Genomic DNA, 23,018 nt, shown 5'->3' with positions numbered 1-23,018 from the left:
AAATGGCAGCATTTTTTGCTATTATTATAGCTTATTAAAAACAGAGCGAGCAGGAGGGTGTCATGCAGAGGTGCTAGAAATAGCTTGGCACCAGTGGGACACTAATGGAAGTCCAACAGCCACTTTTAGGATGCCACTAAGTTTCCTCAGTGTTTGCTAGTATAATGGCTTACTAACAATGAGTTGGAGTGTGCAAAGGGCAGGAGGGTACAGTGCCAGGGTTGTGGGTCTGGGTAGAGGAAAGGAAGCCTCCCTTTCTATCCCTCCTAATGGGGAAATGCAGCGAGGAAATCCCTGACCTTAGCTACACAGATGCTGTCATCTTGTGTAGCTGTTAAAATCTGTTTTCACGGACCTGACTGTCACCTATGGCTCTGACCCTGCCGGTATTAGCCCTTACAAGGGCTAATAGAAACTTCTATCCCTATTCTGTATAGAGCTGTTTGTAGAGCGTACACAGCAGGATCGGCGACAGGAGCTGCGTCTGCGGCAAATGTCACCCAGACGCAGAAGGCAGATAATGGCGTCCAGACGGGCAGATGGCCGTATTTATAATGCAAGGACATGTGACATTGACAGCCTATGACACATGCCCTTGCTTGTCTGGCAACAGGTCCACTTAGCTGTGTGTGTGTCTGGGATTGGCTGACATGCTGGCCCGCCCCACTACACGCGCGCGCTTAGGGAAGGAAGACAAGGAAAAAAAAAAAAAATGGCGATCGCCATTATCCAAACAGCAGTGATCTGAATGCGCTGTTCCCGGACACTATACGCTGAAATTTCATAATAGTGTGAGTCACAGAGTGACTTACACTATTACAGCGGAAAGCCAGCTAGTAATTAGCTTGTCTTTTTGCTGCTAGAACCGTTCTCGAACGTATCTAGAACTATCGAGCTTTAGCAAAAAGCTCGAGTTCTAGTTCGATCTAGAACAGCCCCCAAAATCACTCGAGCTGCGAACTGGAGAACCTCGAACCGCGAACCGCGCTCAACTCTACTGGCTAGTCCAGGGCGTCACATTCCCCCTTGGTGAAATTCAGACCGTCCGCGGGCTGCCCGTCCATCACCGGTTTTATTTTCTGTAAAGATATAAACATCAATCAACAACAAATAAACAATATTAATACTTTATATCTTCCCTGACGGGAGGTACTTTCTTAAACGTTACTGAACGGCATAAAAACATTTTTAATAACAACGGACAGGTTCGTACGCTCTCCCACCCAAGTAACCTACACCTTGATGCTGCACCTAAGAAACGGGCAGCACCCCTTTCAGCAGCAACGGTTACCAGCCCAACAACTATTTACAAACCCACAAGTTCGTGGGTGGCCTGCTAGTTCTCGGCCTTGTCCATGAGCAGTTCCTCATGCGGGCATGGGCTTAACGGTTTCATTAACAGGGACAATTCCGGTCCCAACGGGGAACAACGGTTCTTTCTGAAAACGGACGGCAATCAGGTTACAACTCGGATGATTGGTACTCCTTCATTCACAACTGGAACAATCAACATGCTAAGGGTCCCAACGGGGACAACTTTGCTGCAACGGAGGGCCACTGCCTTTACTTGAGGTCACACTCATCAAGGACCTCCTCCAGCTCGACATCCGGACGACACGGTGGGGGAGGGGGCTGGGGTCGCACCTGCACACCGCGGCTTTCCCTCTGTTTCACGTCTAGGGCATTCCAGCCCCTCTCCCCGCAATGTCGGGTGTAGGTCACCAGGTCGCCTGGCAACAGATTGCGACCTGGGTGGCCCGTTGGGAGATGTGAGTTCACGTCGCGGCGGGCCACAAACAATTCGGCCTCCAGGCCCGGCTCGTATATAAAGCCGAACCCCCTTCGCGGGTCAAACTTCCTGACTTGGCCCTCGTAGATCGGGCCCCGCACCCGAAAGGTGGCGTGCCATAGGTGGTCCTTTTCCCGTATGGTACGGGTCACCACGTTGGCTATCTCACGCTCCTTGGCGGCTATCTCCTGGCCCAACGGGTTCACCTGTTTGTCCCAGTACGGGGCGTTGGCGTACCCCTGCGCTCGGGTCGGGCCCCGCTGGATTGCCCCCAGTCCGGCGGTGACGTGGCCTGCGGTGCTGCCTTGCAGCGACGACCCGGCGCAGCCTCAGCCGAGGCAGGGAGTTCAGGGACAGATGGCCTCACCGGTTGGGCCTTCGGGCCCGCAGCGGCCGGTTCTACCATGGCCGGGCGGACTCCCGGAGCCGAGTCATCTGTGGGTGCGACCACTTCCGGGGCCGACGGCTTCGCTTCTCGGACGGGTGCCTCCGAAGGGACCTTCCACGGCAGTGGAAACGGTGCGGGCCATCTCCGGGTAACGCCCACAGGCCGGTCCTCTATGGCGGACGGGTTAGATTCCGCTACCGATGTTGGGGGTAGCGGACCGAGTGGAGGGGCAACAGCAACCGGTACGGATGGCGGGGGAAACAGGAGGGTGAGTGGACGCAGACCGGGCCCCTCAGCCGCAGAGACCGGTCCTTCTCGGACACAGGGGCATGGGTCGCTTACCCGCTCCTCCAACACTGCCTCCACCTCGCGTCCCCGCACGGCCGCCGCTACTTCCTCCATTTCGGCCACCCAGCACTCCATCAAGAACCTGATATAGAAGGGTTAAATAGTTTCTCTATTTCTTTATTAAAGATATTTTATTTCATTTGTAAGTATATCTGGTGGTAGTTCATAGTCAGAGCCTTCGGAATAAGAGACAAGCTCAAGGATTATTATTGTCTCTAAATGTTCTTCTTATCTTCTTCTTATCTCATATGCATGACTCTACATTTTTGTTTTGCTAAAACTTAAAGGTCATATGAGCAACTTGTAAAGTCCAGCTAGAAGCCTTATTTGCAATATCACATTGATCTGTAAATGGTATAAATAAACTGTACCTTAGCTAAATAAACAGAAAATTGATCATGCTCACATGGATGCAGGTCTTTTTCTCCGAGCGCTTGATCTTGATTAGGTCCTCTGAAGAGGCCTAATTCAGAGGACCTCACTGGTGATCCCATAAGCTGACTTGTGACAAAACAGAACAGCTACAACAAACCGGACCTGGGTCTGCAGGCGGCAGCACATTTGTGCGGTCCGGGCTTCTACCCACGCCGCCGTTCCTGGCTTGGGCTCGGGAATTTCGGCATCACCGGACGGGACGGACATGCTGCTTGCAGGCTTCCAGGAACCGGATATGTTGCAGAGTCCTGGCGTCCCCGCTTTTTATGCCCTCGGCTACATTAGGCAGGCTTTCACCCGCCCCCCCTTGGTTCTCTCTTGCACTTCCGGCTTCAGGGGCGGGGCTTTGTTTTCGCGCCTTCACTGCTCGGAGAAGACGCTCGAGCGGGAAATCTTCGCACCAAAAGATGGCGGAACTTCGAATTTTTCGGCCGGACACCGCCGGCGGGGAATGCAAGGCGCACTTCTACCGGTAGGTAGACTGGTTCTATCCTGTTCGTGACACCAAGTTGTCGCAGGCGGAGGGGCGCGCTCGCCACGCTCGGGATCGGGGCTTCTGCTGCTGCTGCTTGGTGGCTCGAGCGGTGGGCCGGACCCAGGGACTCGAGCAGCGCTCCTCACCCGTGAGTGAAAAGGGGGTGGTTTGTTTAGGGAGATAGTTCGTGACGCCACCCACGGGATGTGGTGATGATGGCACCACCGCTGCTGGTGACGGGGACCCCGGAGCGATGGTAGAGGGCAGCTAGGATGTTATCCCCTCCGTGGGTAGGGGTTGGTGATCCCGGGGCCCGGTGATGATGCGGGGAGGCTGGATGGCTGGGGTGCAGGGTTGCAGGAACAGCACGGCGCGGTGCCGGACGACACTGTTGTACTCACTCAGATACAAATGCACAAAGTCCTCGGTAAACCAAACGGCTGGATGGACGGGGGTTCCGGTCACACTCGGATTTGACCTTTGTCGGCAGCTTCTAGCCTGGTCGGGGTCGGATGGCCCTGCCCTTTTGTGCTGATGCAGGTTCTGCTTCCCGGCTCGGTACCGGCGGGTCACCGCCCATCTCAGGTCCTTCGGTTTCACCGACCTGCACCTACTCCTGCAGACGGCCACCACCGTCTGCCGACCTTGCTCTCCGTGCCCGGGCTCCTTCCCAGACACCGGCAGCTTCACCTTTCCTTTACTTCACTCCACTTCACTCCTGCCCACCCCGGGGCTCCTCAATTCACTCCTCTCTTGCTGTCACTCCCTGACTAACTACTGCTCTTTCTCCCGCCTCCAGGACTGTGAACTCCTCGGTGGGTGGGGCCAACCGCCTGGCTCCACCCCACCTGGTGTGGACATCAGCCCCTGGAGGGGGCAACAAGGATTTTAGTTTGACGGATGGACCTGTCTAGGGGAGGGGGTGTGGGCGATGTCATGCCTGTGACTACCTGGCTAGTGCAGGGCATCACACTACAAGCAGAACTTTCCATCTCTACTTCCTTAGGTGGTTAAGGGTAGTAAAATGGGGCAATACCAGTAAGCCCTAGATCAACAATTCGTACAGAAAATTCCCATCTGTCAAGACTGTCGGCAGAGGTCATAGTCCTTGGGCAACCAAGGAGAAGAGATGAGGGAGACACACACCAGGTCCAACAGATGCAGGAGAACAAGATGAAAAGTCTGGGACAGTTTCATTAGATCCACCCAGAGCCCAGGCCCTGATTAGGGGGTAGTCTGACAAGGAGGGAAAAGTTTACGAAAATGGTGAAGGAGTACATAGCTGACTGCACCAGTGTCCTCCGTGATTCCTCTGTGCCGTACAACTACTGTGGGACATATTGCATGACCTGTCCCTCTACTCCCTGGTGGTGCTGGCCCTCCCTATCTCTAGTGTTTTGTTAGAATGGGTTTTTAGTGCCGCCAGTGGCATAATAACTGAAGAACTGCAGATGCTGACAGGCCGACTTCTCAACCCCAGTGGATGACAGCAGCAGAATACAAAGCCACATCAAGTTCCTTTTTTTCCTGTTGTATTCCCTTGCACCTCTTCCCACCTCAAAAAGGTATACAGTTCATGGGTTCTTTTGTTCTGTCCCGCCTCTTCTTCTTACTACACCATATCAACTGTGTTATCATGCAGCCATCGCTCTGTAAGGTTGAGGATTTGGTCGCGTACCCCCTGAAATCATTGCTGGTTTTATTGCTATTTTTATTGCTAATGTGTGACATGTTACAATGTACGGTGGTTATTTCTGATATGCAATATTGCTTACAGCCATTAGATGCCGCTGTTTCCTGGTTTCAGTGGGGTGGGGTAAGGGAACTGATATGGGGCGTTGTCCTTCCTGCTTCGAGGCAATGTTTGTAGTATGTGAGAGATAATACAAAGCAGACGGAGGCAGAAGTAGAAGACATAAAAGACATCAGGATAAGAATTAGGGGTTAACTCTCCAGAAGTGACAGGTAAGGGGTCTCATACCAGCAAGCGTGTGAACAGTGTGGAGACAGTGTTGGCCAGTGTAGAACGGGAACCTTGAGAGTGAAGGAGACGCCCTTCTGAGGGACATTGACATGAGGGCATCAGCTCAATGAGAAATCATGAGAAGTAACAACTGAGCGCTAAAGATGAGCAGTCATAGCGTTACACCTAGACTCGTATGGCTAATTACCAGTAGTGTGCAGTAGCATCAATATCCCCTGACTCTGTGGCGGCTTCTGTGATTGAGAATAAGAGATTGTTTAATACCCATGCTAAAGAGTGGGTCTATGTTAGCGTGAAGAACGGAAGGATAAGGCTTTGTGAAATCCTGTGTTTGATGTTATCTGCAAGTGAAATGAAAGAAGTTTTTAGAGTCTGTTGTGGACTTTCTCTGAGCAACCTAACCTTAGCGATACCAAACTCTGTGCAAGAGAAGAGAAGCAGGAGGCATCCGGACTAGAGGTACCAGTCCAAAGGAGGAATGTTGCCACACACACACACACAACCGTTGTCTGTAGCATTCTGGGAAGAGAAGAGCGAGGCCCTCAACCAGGACAACCACCCTTGGCACGTTCAGAGATCTACATTTTTTAAGGGCCATCAGCCTGCCCAGACTTATAATTTTTAGGGGGTCATATTCTGACTGCTTGCCCTGGAAATGTTGCTTTTAGGCATGTGGACTCTGCGGCTTTACGCAACCTGATGGCAGTTGCCATCGTGTAGTACTTAGCTCCCAACTGCCAATATATTCCCCTGTGTGCCATCCCCGTCTTATACCTGCACGTGTCCCATAATATCACCTATGTGTAGCACCCCTGCAGTACCATGTGCCACAAAATGTAAGTGGAAACCCAAACCCCAGAATATCCATGCCAGTAAAGACACCAGCACCTTCAGGCTACACAGAACCCCAACACCAAACTGGGAAACTGCCTAGTAACAGGTAAAAGGGATGGCCACTGGACTGGATAGTCGCCACCCACTCTGTAGGGAGAGACCCAGCAAGGGGAGGGGCCAGTGGTCAGTTGGAAGGGTTGCGGGAGGAAGTGGTGTTCAGTCTGAGGGAAGTCAAGTTGGAGAAGGAAGTCAGAGGAAGGAGTGAAATAGTGAAAGTGCAGAAAGAAAGTAAAGACCTGAAGTAACACCGGAGTGCTGTAACAGGAGTGAGGCTGTGGAGTAAGGAACTAGTACTCCAGGGACCGTGGGTACTTGTGGAAGTGTAATACTCCAGGAACCGCGGGGCGCCTGTGGAAGTCTGGAACCAAGGCTCACAAGACTCAGTACAAGGCGGGGTACAGACCCTAGGACAGCGGGGCACTTTATGGTCAACTGTTAAATCTGCCAGGTGAGAAGATCTCCATTGCCAACCAAAGAGTCTGAAACATCAGCAGCAAAGAGGGGACCCGGGATTGACCCCCTTAAATATTCCAGGCTGCCTGCAATAGGAGCAAGACTGAAACGGAGGGGTTCCCAAGTAGCTCTAGGTCACGGGAGCCCAACAAAAAATGAGAGTGCATGGAGGACAGCTACCCCCAGGTCACAGCTGGCACGGAGAATAAGGGGAGCGGGAACACCTGGAATTGGCACCAGCGGGTCCAAACACTGAAACCAAGTAAAGACAAGGCAAGTTAAAACTACAATACTTGTGAAATGACCAGCCAGGGAGGCCTCTGGCTGTGTAGTCGTGGCAGCACTGTATTCAAGGCACATCCCTGGCTTCATCACTTCTTTAATGTTGAGAGAGTGTATGTCGGTGTCTTCATCGGCCGATGCACAAAAAGGCTGCAGGCAAAAGTCCAGATGCAATAAAAACGACATTTATTCTCAAAGATAAAACACTCCGGTCAGCGGATTCCGGCAATATTAGTGGAGCTGGGGACAACCTGCCCAAACGCACCCTCTGGTGGGGATATGCCCAAAGTACTCTACTTCCTCCGGGCTCCCACTCTTCAGCCAAGCATACACCGGACCCACACCGGCAGAATAGGCTCTGAGGTTACGTCCACCTCCTGATCTCCGGTGTCCCTTGATGGTCCGCTCACACAATCGCACTTGCCGCTGCAGATGTGCACTCTCCGCTGCCCCGGATCCTCTCTCCCTCACACACATTCAGACCTTGCCTAGATATCCGGCCGACTCCTCCTCCCCGGTGGCAACAGCCGTCCCACCCGGCCACTAGGGGGTGCCCTAACACATCATATAACAATAGTAAAACATTTTTAATAACAACAGTGCCGGGTTATCTATGCTAGACTAGTAGGGGGTAGGCCCACCCACTACATGCCTCCCCTCTTAAAATCCGAGCCTCCCGGCAAGGCTCTTAAACACATAAAAACATAAACACATAAAAACCTTTCGGTTCAGTCCTCAACAGCGGCACCAGTTCAGCGGCGCTCCCGGTCTTGAGGGGCGCTTGATGGCGCAACAGCGCTCCCGGTCTCTGGATAGCGCCCGGAGGCTCAACAGCGCTCCCGGTCTTAGATGGGTGCCCGGAGGCTTCAGTAGCGCTCCCGGTCTTCGCTGGAGGTGCCCGGAGGCTTCAAGAGCGCTCCCGGTCTTTGCTGGGGGCAACAGGCCCGTAAAACTTTACAACAACAGAGGAACTTTCTGCCGGTCTGGAACAACACCGGTCTCGGCAAGTGCTGGAGGCAACAACTTACTCTGGGGGCCAGGCTCTCTTCCATTCTTCCGCTTGAGCCTGGATGTAGGCCCCCAGAGTTTGTCCCGGTTGGCGGCGGATTCGCCTGAAAGACACCGGGGCGTAGGACGGTTCCTCCGGCACAGCTGCTGCAGCTCCTCTTGGCGGTGACGGTGTTCCTGCCCGGGATGGTGGTGGTGCATCCAGCATAATGACCGGCTTATTAGTCACGTTTTGGGTCACCGCTACCACGGCTGGGAACTTCTCCGGATCAGGAGCCGGTTCCATCACTGCTTCCGGGGCAGCAGCCAGGACGCGCTGGGGCTGAGGAGGCGCGGGCGGGAGCGGTTTGGCATGGCTCCGGCGCCGCTCTTGCTGCTCCTCCCACTCTATCTCCTCCTGCCACTGCTCCGCTTCCCGGGTGGTCGGCATGCGGGAGACGCAGACGGCAAACAGGCCGCGGCTACCGGCATCCGGCAGGAAGGTGACTTTTTCGCCCGGCCAAAGGGTGTGAAGTCGCTTAGGGAGTCCTTCGATGTCGAGATGAACCCGGTTATAAAAATAATCATCCCCGGTCTCTACTTCTCGGATGAAGCCGTATCCCTCTTGCTGATTAAACTTGACTACCACCCCGGTCACAAACTGCTGGGCTAACTTCTCGCCACCGGAACCGAACAGCATTTCCCGGGCAACAGTCTCAGCCAGGAGCCGTTCTTGGACGGGGTCAGGCTTCGGGGGCGGAACACTGGGGCGCGACTCCTCCGGTGAGACGATGACTGGGTCCCAGAAGAAGCCCAGGTGGTCCTTCTCTAGACGCCCGGCTAACTCCTCGGCCGACTCTGGCGCCGGAACAAAGGGTGTGGCGGCGGCGTTAAGCTGCGGGGTGTCCCATGGGAAGACAGCAACCCCCGGACGGCTTGGCATGGGCGGGGTAGCATAGGTCGCCTTCACCTCTGTGATGGTGCTCCCGGTTTGAGCATCCCATGAGGTCTTCCAGGAAACTTTGTCTGGCCTCGTAGAACCTCCCGGTCCAATGGGAAGGTCCGCTATCGCGGCCTCACTAGCAGGGGCGAACCGAGGTCGGCCTCGACCGAGGCTGATGAGGGCCATCGTCGTCGCCAACTCCGCAGGTTGCCCAAAGTTCTCCATCTCGGTTTCCGACAGAATCGCTATTAATGGCGGTGGTGTCGACGCTGAGGCTGAAGGAAGTGGAGGCGGGTCTTCGTTTCCCGCTCTTAAACGGACTCCACCCCCAGCCTCACGCATCATCTTGACTCCTCCGCTGAGGTACTTCTTTTTCCTTTTCTTCTTCCGTGCCCTGGAGCTGGCGCCTCCCCTCTTTGGGCGGAGTACTCCATGCTTTCTCTTCGGCACCGGCCAGCCCCAGGCTCTTCTTTCGGCGCCAATTTTCCGCGCCTTTTCTGTTTCTTCACAGACGTCGGCCATCTTGCCGCCATCTTGTGCCCGGTCCAACGCCTTGGGCACTTCTTCCTCCCACCATGGGACTGGGAATCTTCTTTCATCGTCCGAATTCCGTGCTTCAGGCACTACTTGGTCTTCAGACTCCTGGTTCTCCGGCAAGGGACTCGGATCCTGCCGACTACGCCACTTGAAATGACCAGCCAGGGAGGCCTCTGGCTGTGTAGTCGTGGCAGCACTGTATTCAAGGCACATCCCTGGCTTCATCACTTCTTTAATGTTGAGAGAGTGTATGTCGGTGTCTTCATCGGCCGATGCACAAAAAGGCTGCAGGCAAAAGTCCAGATGCAATAAAAACGACATTTATTCTCAAAGATAAAACACTCCGGTCAGCGGATTCCGGCAATATTAGTGGAGCTGGGGACAACCTGCCCAAACGCACCCTCTGGTGGGGATATGCCCAAAGTACTCTACTTCCTCCGGGCTCCCACTCTTCAGCCAAGCATACACCGGACCCACACCGGCAGAATAGGCTCTGAGGTTACGTCCACCTCCTGATCTCCGGTGTCCCTTGATGGTCCGCTCACACAATCGCACTTGCCGCTGCAGATGTGCACTCTCCGCTGCCCCGGATCCTCTCTCCCTCACACACATTCAGACCTTGCCTAGATATCCGGCCGACTCCTCCTCCCCGGTGGCAACAGCCGTCCCACCCGGCCACTAGGGGGTGCCCTAACACATCATATAACAATAGTAAAACATTTTTAATAACAACAGTGCCGGGTTATCTATGCTAGACTAGTAGGGGGTAGGCCCACCCACTACACTTGTGTGGACTGTTTCCTTACCGCCTCCGTGCACATACACAGACTGTTCCCTACTCCAGTCCCCATCATCCACTGCTGGGGCCTAGCCCTGCTAGCGGAGGGCCCACAACACCTAAGCTGCCCTACTCCATTAGCCTCAGCAGGACCCTGCAGTGGCGGCCTCAATAACCTGGCCGCACACTGCAAGTGGCGTAGTCGATAAAAACTCTTTATTTTTATTTCTCCCTTTTCTTTTTCTTTTTACCCCCCTTTTTATTCGGACCGACCCCCGGGGTCATGGAACCAGGCATCGGCCGCGACCACGACTCCCCTGAGTGTCATACACACCTGGGACCAAGTACCCCACAGCCCTGGGGCGTCACACATGCCCTGACCAACGCAGTTAGGTTGCAGCAGCATTATACTTATAGAAGGGCTGTAATGCAATATATCCTGACTATATGCCTCTGATCCAAAACATTCACTCCTCTAGTAGCTGTCTCTGCACTGAATGCAGCTATTAACGGTATTAATAGGCAAGAGAATAGATGTAGGCCTGAAAATGATTTTCTTTTTAGGTTGAAGCAACAAGCTCTGTGAGGCTAAAATCCTGGCCTCCATGCCTCTAATACACTATCCCTTCTCCATAAGCTTGCCCTACACAAAATGCTGAGGAATGTGGTGTCATTATAGAATTAGCCATAAAAAGCACTGTTGGTGTACTGTTGTACCAGCAGGTACTGTAAAGGGTACTTTACACGCTGCGACATTGCTAACGATTTATCGTCGGGGTCACGGTGTTTGTGACGCACATCCGGCGTCGTTAGCGACATCACAGCGTGTGACACGTACGAGTGACCTTCAACGATCGCAAAAGTGGTAAAAATCGTTGGTTTTGGAGAGGTCGTTCAAACACCAAATATCGTTGTTTGGGCAGTAGCGATGTTGTTCGTCATTCCTGCGGCATCACACATCACTGTGTGTGACACTGCAGGAGCGACAAACATCTCCTTACCTGCGTCCACCGGCAATGAGGAAGGAAGAAGGTGGGCGGCATGTTCCAGCCGCTCATCTCCGCCCCTCCTCTGCTATTGGACGGCTGTCGTGTGACGTCGCTGTGATGCCGCACGAACCGCCCCCTTAGAAAGGAGGCGGTTCGCCGGCCAGAGCGACATTGCAGGGAAGGTAAGTCCGTGTGACGGGTGTTAGCGATGTTGTGCGCCACGGGCAGCGATTTGCCCGTGATGCACAACCGACGGGGGCGGGTACGCTCGCTAGCGATATCGGTACCGATATCGCAGCGTGTAAAGTGCCCTTTACACTGTCCCTTCTCCAGCAGAACCTCTTCCTAACTATTTCCGGGTAGAATGCTCCGAGCATGGTGATACAGGGTATTATTTAGACCTGATAATGTGGTGCAGCTGGCCAATCAGAGTAATGCCAGTAACTAACATGGCTATGGGAGTACCATGATGGACAAGCAATCCATGCATGTAAATGCAACACAGCTGGAGAAAAAGACATGAACCGCATATCCAAAAATCATCAGTTGATCTAATGCCACTGGCCAAAAATTTATATATCTGAACATGATGTTCTTGGTTCAACATTTTGATCAGACTGAATGAAGCCCACTGGCATGTGACGGCAAACATCTCAGTGGGACCCTAACTTATATGAAGCCTTAAAGGTGCGACGCCACGTGTCAACCACCACCGCAGTTACAGTGCACTAGCAGGGCTGGTGACCTGGTGCCTGACAACACCCATGCTGCAGTGGCTTTGTGTTGGTGGGACGGTGTGGCTTGGAGTCATGGGGACTCATCCTTGCACCAGGTCACCTGCCCTGCTGGTGCACTGTCGCTGCGGTGGTGGTTGGTGCCGCACCTTTTAAGGCTTCATATAAGTTAGGGACCCACTTAGAGGTTTGCTGTGATGTGGCAGTGGGCTTCATACAGTCTGAATGTTGAACCAAGAACCTGATGTTCATTAGATCAACTGATGATTTTTGGATGTGCGGTTCATGTCTTTTTCTCCAGCTATGTTGAATCTCATCTATAGCACCTGGAAAACAATCATGGGGACTCGAGCATGGCGCCCTAGTAGTAGGATCCTCTGCCGAGTACCAAACATACCGAGCAGCCCGATGCTTGATGGAGTACAGAGCAGTGCGGAGCACGCTCGTCCGGCACTAGTGATTATCTCATCCATTTCCAGGGGGGCAATAAAATAATAATTCAATATTAACCCCTTCTTCACAGCAGAATTTACCCATAGACCTCTCTAGACGGCCACACATATCGGGAATCTACAATCTGGCAGCCATTATGAAGACATCTTGATCACACATTACTGCCTCCATTGTGGAGTCCATCGCTCCCTGCACATGCGCTCTTATTTGTATAATCAGAGATGTCTCATCCTGTAACGATACGAATAAGCGCTCACCTGATGTCTCTCTCACGGCTTCGATGAGGTTCTTAGATTCATCGAACACGCATCTTTCCATGGACTTCTTCCCCATACCGCAATTTCTCAAGGAGGTGATAGTGAACCTGCGGAGCTGCTGAAATCTTTCTCCGCTTATACTGGGGAAACCTGTGGAGCGGAAGAGGTAAAATATAATTTCAGTTCTTCATGCAGCATTGCTAAAAAGGTCAATAAAGCGGAGAGCTAGAAGAAATTAAGAGTTTGAGATCTGCAGAGGGTCAGAGATCATAAGTGCTGAAAAATTAGCATTAAAATCTGTGAAATCACCAGACTGAAGACGAAAAGAGCAAGAAACACCAGGAGCTCGGGGAGTAGAGTCTTAAAACATAAAGTCTGTGAAAGGTCCTCACCACCATAAGAAAGTACAGAGTGGATCCAGCAGTGGCCCTGCAGAGTTGTGTTTATTAGAGATGAGCAAAATTGCTGAGCGCCTTACAGAACTGTTTTGAACCGTGTTTCTTGAAAAAGACAGTCGCCATTAATCATTCCGCACGGGAAGAAAAGGGGGTGTGCTGTCGTGGGTGGCACCCCAAAAAGTGCTCAAACAGTGGCCCCGCTGCTGGAGGAAAGTAATACCCACCCGGGGGTCCACGCAGGAACGGAAGGAAAGATCTTGTTGATTAAGACAGAAGACCAGGATGATCCAGACACTGCACCCGTGACACCTGAGCTGCCAGATTCAAAGATTTGTACTTCTGGAGAGGAGTGGGCACCGGGGTGCTCAGAAGAAGCAATCCTGTTGAGTCTTGGCAGGGAAGAACTCCGGGATCTGTCAAAAGCATGCCCTTCGACCAATGCTTTCCCGATGGCCCCCTTCCCTGGGGAGTCCAGCGTTGGCCGTATAAACCATTAGAGCCCCACGATGGAGGAAAGACTGAGGTGAATCCGATTCAGCCCATGCAGAGTGTTTTACTGGGAGAGTGCTCCAGAGCTGCTCCTGAGGAGAAATCAGCTCCTGACACCATAGACATCCTAATACTGGTTTGTCACTGTTGCAAGCGGGCTGCTGGACACTTTGCTCGAGGATGTCCCTTGAGTGCCCCCAACAACCAAGTCCCGATTGAAGGCAACAGCCCAACCCGTATTGGAGAGACACCGCCACCGCCACGGCACAAGTTTCTCAGGGCCAGCACCTGCGGGCAAAGTGTAGAGCTCCTCCGGCCCAGATTGCAGCCGGGGAGCGGGTAACCGGAGGGAATCCACCGCTACCATCAGTCAACACAGGTGCAAGGAAGAGAGACATCACCGTCACCTACCGGGAGTGCAGGTGCAGCCGTCTGTGGGACCGTCCTACCAGCCGTTGGTTTACCGTACAAACTGTGTCCGTGTGTCAGGCTGAGTGAGTACCATAGTGCCGCAAGGCACAGCGCTGCCCCCGCGTCCCTGCGCCCTCCAGGCCCTACACTTCACATCTCATCACCGGGCCCCGGGATCACCAACCCCTACCCACGGAGGGGCAACACAACACCTGGCTGCTCCGCATCACCATCCCCGGGACCCCCACACTGAGCAGCGGTGGTGCAATCACCACAACCGTGGGTGGCGTCACGAACTATAACCATCCCCACACCCAACAAACACCCCCTTTCACTCACGGGCGAGGAGTGTCGCTCGAGAAACCCCGGGATCCGGCCCACCGCTCGAGCCACCACTGAGCAGCTGCCGGACCCGAGCAGAAGGGGTGAGCGCGGTGTGCTGACACCCTCCTCCCCGCCCGCGACAACTTGGCGTCACGAACAGGATCCTACCGCTCTGCCGTCAGGTAGAGGTGCGCCTTGTTACCGCCGGAGGCATCCGGCAGGAAAATTTCAGAAGCCGCCATCTTTGGCGCGAAAAGTTCCCGCTCGAGCGTCTTCTCGAGCAGTAGAAGCGCGAAGGCCAAAACTCCGCCCCGAGAGAGGAGGGGCCGGAAAGAGCTAAGGGGGACGCGATGGCGGCTGGATGCATGTAGCTGCGGCTATAGAAGCAGGGACGCCAGGACTCTGCGGCCAGTTACTGGTTCCTGGAAGAAGCCGCTGCTAAAGATGCTGAGTCCGACCAACAACACCGTGGTCCCCGCGCCTGGCATCGCGGCGCGGGTGGAAGTCCGGACCGTCCAGCTAAGCAGCCGTCTGCAGGTCCGCATGCAGCTCCTCATGGAGGAGTGGGAGGCCGACATGGCGGAAGTGGTGGCGGCCATACGGAGACGCGAGACGGAGGGAGTCTTGGAAGGGAGGGTAAGTGACCCACGCCCCTGTGCCCCTAGTGGGTCGGTCATCGCGGCTGAGGGACCTGGTCCATACCCGCTCACCCTGCTACCTCCCCCGCTACCCGTATTGGCTGCTGCTGCCCCGCCACTAGGCCCGCTACCATCACCACCGGTAGCGGTACCCTGCCAATCCGCCCCGGCGGACAGACCTGCAGCAGAAGCTCGTGACCACCCTGAACCGCTTCTATGGAAGAAGCCAAAGGCTGAGCCCATCAGCAAAGATGCACCGGAGGCACGGCGGGGATGCAGCTGCCAGGAGGCAGAGCAGGCCATGTCACAGCGGGGTCCCTCATTACTAAAGGTGCCGGTCGTAGCCAACACGGAGGGACTCTGGCTGGGCCCGTCCCTCGCACACGCTGAACCGGAGCAAACAGAAAGTGCTCCCGGCTGGGAGCGACGGCAACAGCAGCTGTGCAGGGAGATCGATGCCCGAGAGGGGTGTAGAGCGGATGTGCATGCCCGCATGAATATGGAGGAAGATGACCCGCAGCTAGCTACCATCGGAGTCCACGGCGGTGCACCATGTGAAGGTGGCACTAGAGCCCCACGATTGAGGATGGACTGCTAAGCCGGCGGTCCTCCGCCTAAAAGTTGTCCCCGTTGGGACCAGAAGTCAATGTGGTTGTTTGAAAGTTTTGAAAAATGATAAGTGAAATGATTACCGAGTTCTTCACCAGATTTGCTTTGTGATTTGTAACCGGCTGGAGCCGGCACCGTTGTCCCCGTGGGGACCGTTTAAAGTTTATTTGCATGGGAACTATCCATGGACAAGCCCGTGAACTTGCAGGGCACCACAAACGTTAAGTGGCTTGTAAATAGGTTGGGTACCGTTACCGTTTCCGCAATACCGCCTCCGGAGAGGTAGGTTGGAGGGAGGGCCCTGAGCAGAGCAGGCCAGGGCCCAGCCACCAAAGGAATCGGTGGCCACCCTCTGGAGGGGAAGGACAGATCCCGCTCGGGTAACTTGTGCTGGACTGTGGGTCAAGGGGTGCTGCCTGGGTTTTAGGGGCAGCATCAGGGCCAGGTTGCTTGGGTGGGAGAGAGCGGAAACCGTGACCGTATACCGTTGCAACGTTTAAGTAAATGTGCCTCCCGTCTTGGGAAGAGTTTTGATTAAAAATGTATTTATGTTTTGCTTAACCTTGTTGTCCCCTTTTTACAGAAAAATAAAACCGGTGTAGGACGGCAGCCCGCGGACGGTCTGCATTTTGCTAAGGGGGAATGTGTCGCCCTGGGCAAGCCAGGGGACACAGGTCACACACCACCACACCCCACACTCCAGGTAGGCACATCACAGCTAACCACAAATCCTTGTTGCCTTCCTCCAGAGGCTGGTGATCCACACCAGGGGGTGGGCCAGGCGGTTGGCTCCGCCCACCAAGGAGGTCACAGCTCTGGAGGCGGGGGAAACCAGGCAGTTAGCTCAGGGACGAGCTTGAGTAAAGAACAGAGTTCTGTCAGGGAGGAGGAAGTGGAAGGAGTGAAGTGAAGCCCAGGCAGGGCAAGTGTGAGGAGTTAAGGAAGAAAAGTAGTAAAGGAGAAAAGCAAGTAAAGTGACAGAAGAGAAAGACAGCCTGAAGGGTCCAGCTTTGTGAGGGCCAGAACAGCAAGGTCAGCAACGGCGGTGACTGTCTGGAGGGGGACCGTTTGGAAGTTCCTGGAAGGACCCCGTTGGCTGTGTGCCCGGTGGTCTGGAGCAGTGTTCCGAAGGACAGTCAGCACCAGGGCAGGGGCCTCTCGGACCCCGGCAAGGCTAGGAGTCGCCAAATTTGCCAAATCCGTCAGTGACGGGGACGCAGATCCCCCAACAACCAAGTCCCGATTGAAGGCAACAGCCCAACCCGTATTGGAGAGACACCGCCACCGCCACGGCACAAGTTTCTCAGGGCCAGCGCCTGCGGGCAAAGTGTAGCGCTCCTCCGGCCCAGATTGCAGCCGGGGAGCGGGTAACCGGAGGGAATCTACCGCTACCATCAGTCAACACAGGTGCAAGGAAGAGAGACATCACCGTCACCTACCGGGAGTGCAGGTGCAGCCGTCTGTGGGACCGTCCTACCAGCCGTTGGTTTACCGTACAAACTGTGTCCGTGTGTCAGGCTGAGTGAGTACCATAGTGCCGCAAGGCACAGCGCTGCCCCCGCGTCCCTGCGCCCTCCAGGCCCTACACTTCACATCTCATCACCGGGCCCCGGGATCACCAACCCCTACCCACGGAGGGGCAACACAACACCTGGCTGCTCCGCATCACCATCCCCGGGATCCCCACACTGAGCAGCGGTGGTGCAATCACCACAACCGTGGGTGGCGTCACGAACTATAACCATCCCCACACCCAACAAACACCCCCTTTCACTCACAGGCGAGGAGTGTCGCTCGAGAAACCCTGGGATCCGGCCCACCGCTCGAGCCACCACTGAGCAGCTGCCGGACCCGAGCAGAAGGGGTGAGCGCGGTGTGCTGACACCCTCCTCCCCGCCCACGACATCCACATTACTACACTCTGTGAAAGTCCACATTACTACACTCTGTGAAAGTCCACATCACTGCGCTCTGTGAGAGTCCACATCACTGCGCTCTGTGAGAATCCACATCACTGCGCTCTGTGAGAGTCCACATCACTGCGCTCTGTGAGAGTCCACATCACTGCGCTCTGTGAGAGTCCACATCACTGCGCTCTGTGAAAGTTCACATCACTGCACTCTGTGAAAATCCACATCACTACACTCTGTAAGAGTCCACATCAATGCACTCTGTGAGAGTCCACATCACTACACTCTGTGGGAGTCCACATCACTACACTCTGTGGGAGTCCACATCACTGCACTCTGTAAGAGTCCTCATCACTACACTCTGTGGGAGTCCATATCACTACACTCTGTGGGAGTCCACATCACTGCACTCTGTGACAGTCCACATCACTACACTCTGTGGGAGTCCACATCACTACACTCTGTGAGAGTCCACATCACTACAGTCTGTGGGAGTTCACATCACTACAGTCTGTGAGAGTCCACATCACTACACTCTGTGAGAGTCCACATCACTACAGTCTGTGAGAGTCCACATCACTACAGTCTGTGAGAGTCCACATTACTACACTCTGTGAAAGTCCACATCACTGCGCTCTGTGAGAGTCCACATCACTGCGCTCTGTGAGAGTCCACATCACTGCGCTCTGTGAAAGTCCACATCACTGCGCTTTGTGAAAGTCCACATTACTACACTCTGTGGGAGTACACATCACTACAGTCTGTGAGAGTCCACATCACTACACTCTGTGAGAGTCCACATCACTACACTCTGTGAGAGTCCACATCACTACAGTCTGTGAGAGTCCACATCACTACAGTCTGTGAGAGTCCACATTACTACACTCTGTGAAAGTCCACATCACTGCGCTCTGTGAGAGTCCACATCACTGCGCTCTGTGAAAGTCCACATCACTGCGCTTTGTGAAAGTCCACATTACTACACTCTGTGGGAGTACACATCACTACACTCTGTGAGAGTTCACATCACTACACTCTGTGAGAGTTCACATCACTGCACTCTGTGAGAGTTCACATCACTACAGTCTGTGAGAGTCCACATCACTACACTCTGTGAGAATCCACATCACTACATTCTGTGAGAGTCCACATCACTACACTCTGTGAGAGTCCACATCACTACACTCTGTGAGAGTCCACATCACTACACTCTGTGAGAGTCCACATCACTACACTCTGTGAGAGTCCACATCACTACACTCTATGAGAGTCCGAGAGTCCACATCACTGCACTCTGTGAGAGTCCACATCACTACACTCTGTGAGAGTCCACATCACTACACTCTGAGAGTCCACATCACTGCACTCTGAGAGTCCACATCACTGCGCTCTGTGAGAGTCCACATCACTACACTCTGTGAGAGTCCACATCACTACACTCTGAGAGTCCACATCACTACACTCTGTGAGAGTCCACATCACTACACTCTGAGAGTCCACATCACTGCACTCTGAGAGTCCACATCACTGCGCTCTGTGAGAGTCCACATCACTGCGCTCTGTGAGAGTCCACATCACTGCGCTCTGTGAGAGTCCACATCACTACACTCTGTGAAAGTCCACATCACTACACTCTGTGAAACTCCACATCACTGCACTCTGTGAAAAATCCACATCACTACACTCTGTGAGAGTCCTCATCACTACACTCTGTGGGAGTCCACATCACTACACTTTGTGGGAGTCCACACCACTGCACTCTGTGACAGTCCACATCACTACACTCTGTGGGAGTCCACATCACTACACTCTGTGAGAGTCCACATCACTACAGTCTGTGGGAGTCCACATCACTACAGTCTGTGGGAGTCCACATCACTACACTCTGTGGGAGTCCACATCACTACACTCTGTGAGAGTTCACATCACTACACTCTGTGAGAGTTCACATCACTACACTCTGAGAGTCCACATCACTACACTCTGTGAGAGTTCACATCACTACACTCTGTGAGAGTTCACATCACTACACTCTGAGAGTCCACATCACTACACTCTGTGAGAGTTCACATCACTACACTCTGTGAGAGTCCACATCACTACACTCTGTGAGAGTTCACATCACTACACTCTGTGAGAGTTCACATCACTACACTCTGAGAGTCCACATCACTACACTCTGTGAGAGTTCACATCACTACACTCTGTGAGAGTTCACATCACTACACTCTGTGAGAGTCCACATCACTACACTCTGTGAGAGTTCACATCACTACACTCTGTGAGAGTCCACATCACTACACTCTGTGAGAGTCCACATCACTACACTCTGTGAGAGTTCACATCACTACACTCTGTGAGAGTTCACATCACTACACTGTGTGAGAGTCCACATCACTACACTCTGTGAGAGTGCACATGATGGCAGCACAATGCAGCTTTTTATAGGTCAGATTCTGTGCTCATACATCTTGTGATTTGCAGGTCATGCCCGTTCCAGTGGTGTATGCCCCAATTGCTGCAGACCATGCGGCCACTATGGGGCTTGTGACTCGGAGTGGCCCGATTCCAGCGCTGGCACTGCCCCTCCCCCGCCAGGCGTTGCACTTTCAACTGTATCGGTAGAAAGCAATGATAAAAGAGGGAGCTATCTGCCTGACGCTTCCTCCTCCGCGATTCCCCCACTGTGTCTGCACTCGGATATCTGAGCACAACAGGGCGCGATGATGTCACTACTGCGCACCCGCTATGCCAACATGTTCAGAGAGGCAGGACTCACCCTGAGGAGACCGGGGAGGAGGAGACCGGGGAGGAGGAGACCGTGGAGGAGGAGACCGGGGAGGAGGAGACCGGGGAGGAGGAGACCGTGGAGGAGGAGACCGGGGAGGAGGAGACCGGGGAGGAGGAGACCGTGGAGGAGGAGACCGGGGAGGAGGAGACCGGGGAGGAGGAGACGTGAGGATTTTTTTTTACATCAGTAAGTATATTGGTGGAGCACTATGGGGGGTGGATTATAAGCTTTGGAGGACTCTGTGGGTACATGTATTATAATACATGATGGACTGTGGAGTGCATTATAATATATGGAGGACTATGTGGTGTAGTATAATATATGGAGGACTATGTGGTGTAGTATAATATATGGAGGACTATGTGGTGCAGTATAATATATGGAGGACTATGTGGTGTAGTATAATATATGGAGGATTATGTGGTGCAGTATAATATATGGAGGATTATGTGGTGTAGTATAATATATGGAGGACTATGGGGTGCAGTATAATATATGGAGGACTATGTGGTGCAGTATAATATATGGAGGATTATGTGGTGCAGTATAATATATGGAGGACTATGTGGTGTAGTATAATATATGGAGGACTATGTGGTGCAGTATAATATATGGAGGACTATGTGGTGTAGTATAATATATGGAGGACTATGTGGTGCAGTATAATATATGGAGGACTATGTGGTGCAGTATAATATATGGAGGATTATGTGGTGCAGTATAATATATGGAGGACTATGTGGTGTAGTATAATATATGGAGGACTATGTGGTGTAGTATAATATATGGAGGACTATGTGGTGCAGTATAATATATGGAGGACTATGTGGTGCAGTATAATATATGGAGGATTATGTGGTGCAGTATAATATATGGAGGACTATGTGGTGCAGTATAATATATGGAGGACTATGTGGTGCAGTATAATATATGGAGGATTATGTGGTGCAGTATAATATATGGAGGATTATGTGGTGCAGTATAATATATGGAGGACTATGTGGTGCAGTATAATATATGGAGGATTATGTGGTGCAGTATAATATATGGAGGATTATGTGGTGCAGTATAATATATGGAGGACTATGTGGTGTAGTATAATATATGGAGGACTATGTGGTGCAGTATAATATATGGAGGACTATGTGGTGCAGTATAATATATGGAGGATTATGTGGTGCAGTATAATATATGGAGGATTATGTGGTGCAGTATAATATATGGAGGACTATGTGGTGCAGTATAATATATGGAGGACTATGTGGTGCAGTATAATATATGGAGGACTATGTGGTGCAGTATAATATATGGAGGATTATGTGGTGCAGTATAATATATGGAGGACTATGTGGTGCAGTATAATATATGGAGGACTATGTGGTGCAGTATAATATATGGAGGACTATGTGGGTACATGTATTATAAAACATAATGGACTGTGGAGTGCATTATAATACAGTTAGGTCCAGAAATCTTTGGCCAGTGACACAATTTTGGCGAGTTGGGCTCTGCATGCCACCACATTGGATTTGAAATGAAACCTCTACAACAGAATTCAAGTGCAGATTGTAACGTTTTATTTGAAGGTTTGAACAAAAATATCTGATAGAAATTGTAGGAATTGTCACATTTCTTTACAAACACTCCACATTTTAGGAGGTCAAAAGTAATTGGACAAATAAACCAAACCCAAACAAAATATTTTTATTTTCAATATTTTGTTGCGAATCCTTTGGAGGCAATCACTGCCTTAAGTCTGGAACCCATGGACATCACCAAACGCTGGGTTTCCTCCTTCTTAATGCTTTGCCAGGCCTTTACAGCCGCAGCCTTCAGGTCTTGCTTGTTTGTGGGTCTTTCCGTCTTAAGTCTGGATTTGAGCAAGTGAAATGAATGCTCAATTGGGTTAAGATCTGGTGATTGACTTGGCCATTGCAGAATGTTCCACTTTTTTGCACTCATGAACTCCTGGGTAGCTTTGGCTGTATGCTTGGGGTCATTGTCCATCTGTACTATGAAGCGCCGTCTGATCAACTTTGCGGCATTTGGCTGAATCTGGGCTGAAAGTATATCCCGGTACACTTCAGAATTCATCCGGCTACTCTTGTCTGCTGTTATGTCATCAATAAACACAAGTGACCCAGTGCCATTGAAAGCCATGCATGCCCATGCCATCACGTTGCCTCCACCATGTTTTACAGAGGATGTGGTGTGCCTTGGATCATGTGCCGTTCCCTTTCTTCTCCAAACTTTTTTCTTCCCATCATTCTGGTACAGGTTGATCTTTGTCTCATCTGTCCATAGAATACTTTTCCAGAACTGAGCTGGCTTCATGAACTATTTTCAGCAAATGTAACTCTGGCCTGTCTATTTTTGGAATTGATGAATGGTTTGCATCTAGATGTGAACCCTTTGTATTTACTTTCATGGAGTCTTCTCTTTACTGTTGACTTAGAGATAGATACACCTACTTCACTGAGAGTGTTCTGGACTTCAGTTGATGTTGTGAACGGGTTCTTCTTCACCAAAGAAAGTATGCGGCGATCATCCACCACTGTTGTCATCCGTGGACGCCCAGGCCTTTTTGAGTTCCCAAGCTCACCAGTCAATTCCTTTTTTCTCAGAATGCACCCGACTGTTGATTTTGCTACTACAAGCATGTCTGCTATCTCTCTGATGGATTTTTTCTTTTTTTTCAGCCTCAGGATGTTCTGCTTCACCT

The 23,018-nt window shown here is 52.3% G+C and overlaps 1 protein-coding gene across 1 annotated transcript in view; it reads right to left on the bottom strand.

Annotated features, from left to right (window-relative positions):
* Positions 1-23,018, bottom strand: part of LOC142316936 (cytochrome P450 2C8-like) — a 107,932-nt gene that overhangs the window by 70,768 nt on the left and 14,146 nt on the right. The window contains exon 3 of the mRNA XM_075352719.1: positions 12,727-12,876. Within this exon, the coding sequence (XP_075208834.1) occupies positions 12,727-12,876 (150 nt within the window). The remainder of the gene's footprint in view (positions 1-12,726; positions 12,877-23,018) is intronic.

The sequence above is a fragment of the Anomaloglossus baeobatrachus genome, chromosome 6, assembly GCF_048569485.1.
Source record: "Anomaloglossus baeobatrachus isolate aAnoBae1 chromosome 6, aAnoBae1.hap1, whole genome shotgun sequence".
In the NCBI taxonomy this organism is placed as follows: Eukaryota; Metazoa; Chordata; class Amphibia; order Anura; family Aromobatidae; genus Anomaloglossus; species Anomaloglossus baeobatrachus.
This window is presented reverse-complemented; position numbering and strand designations above follow the sequence as displayed.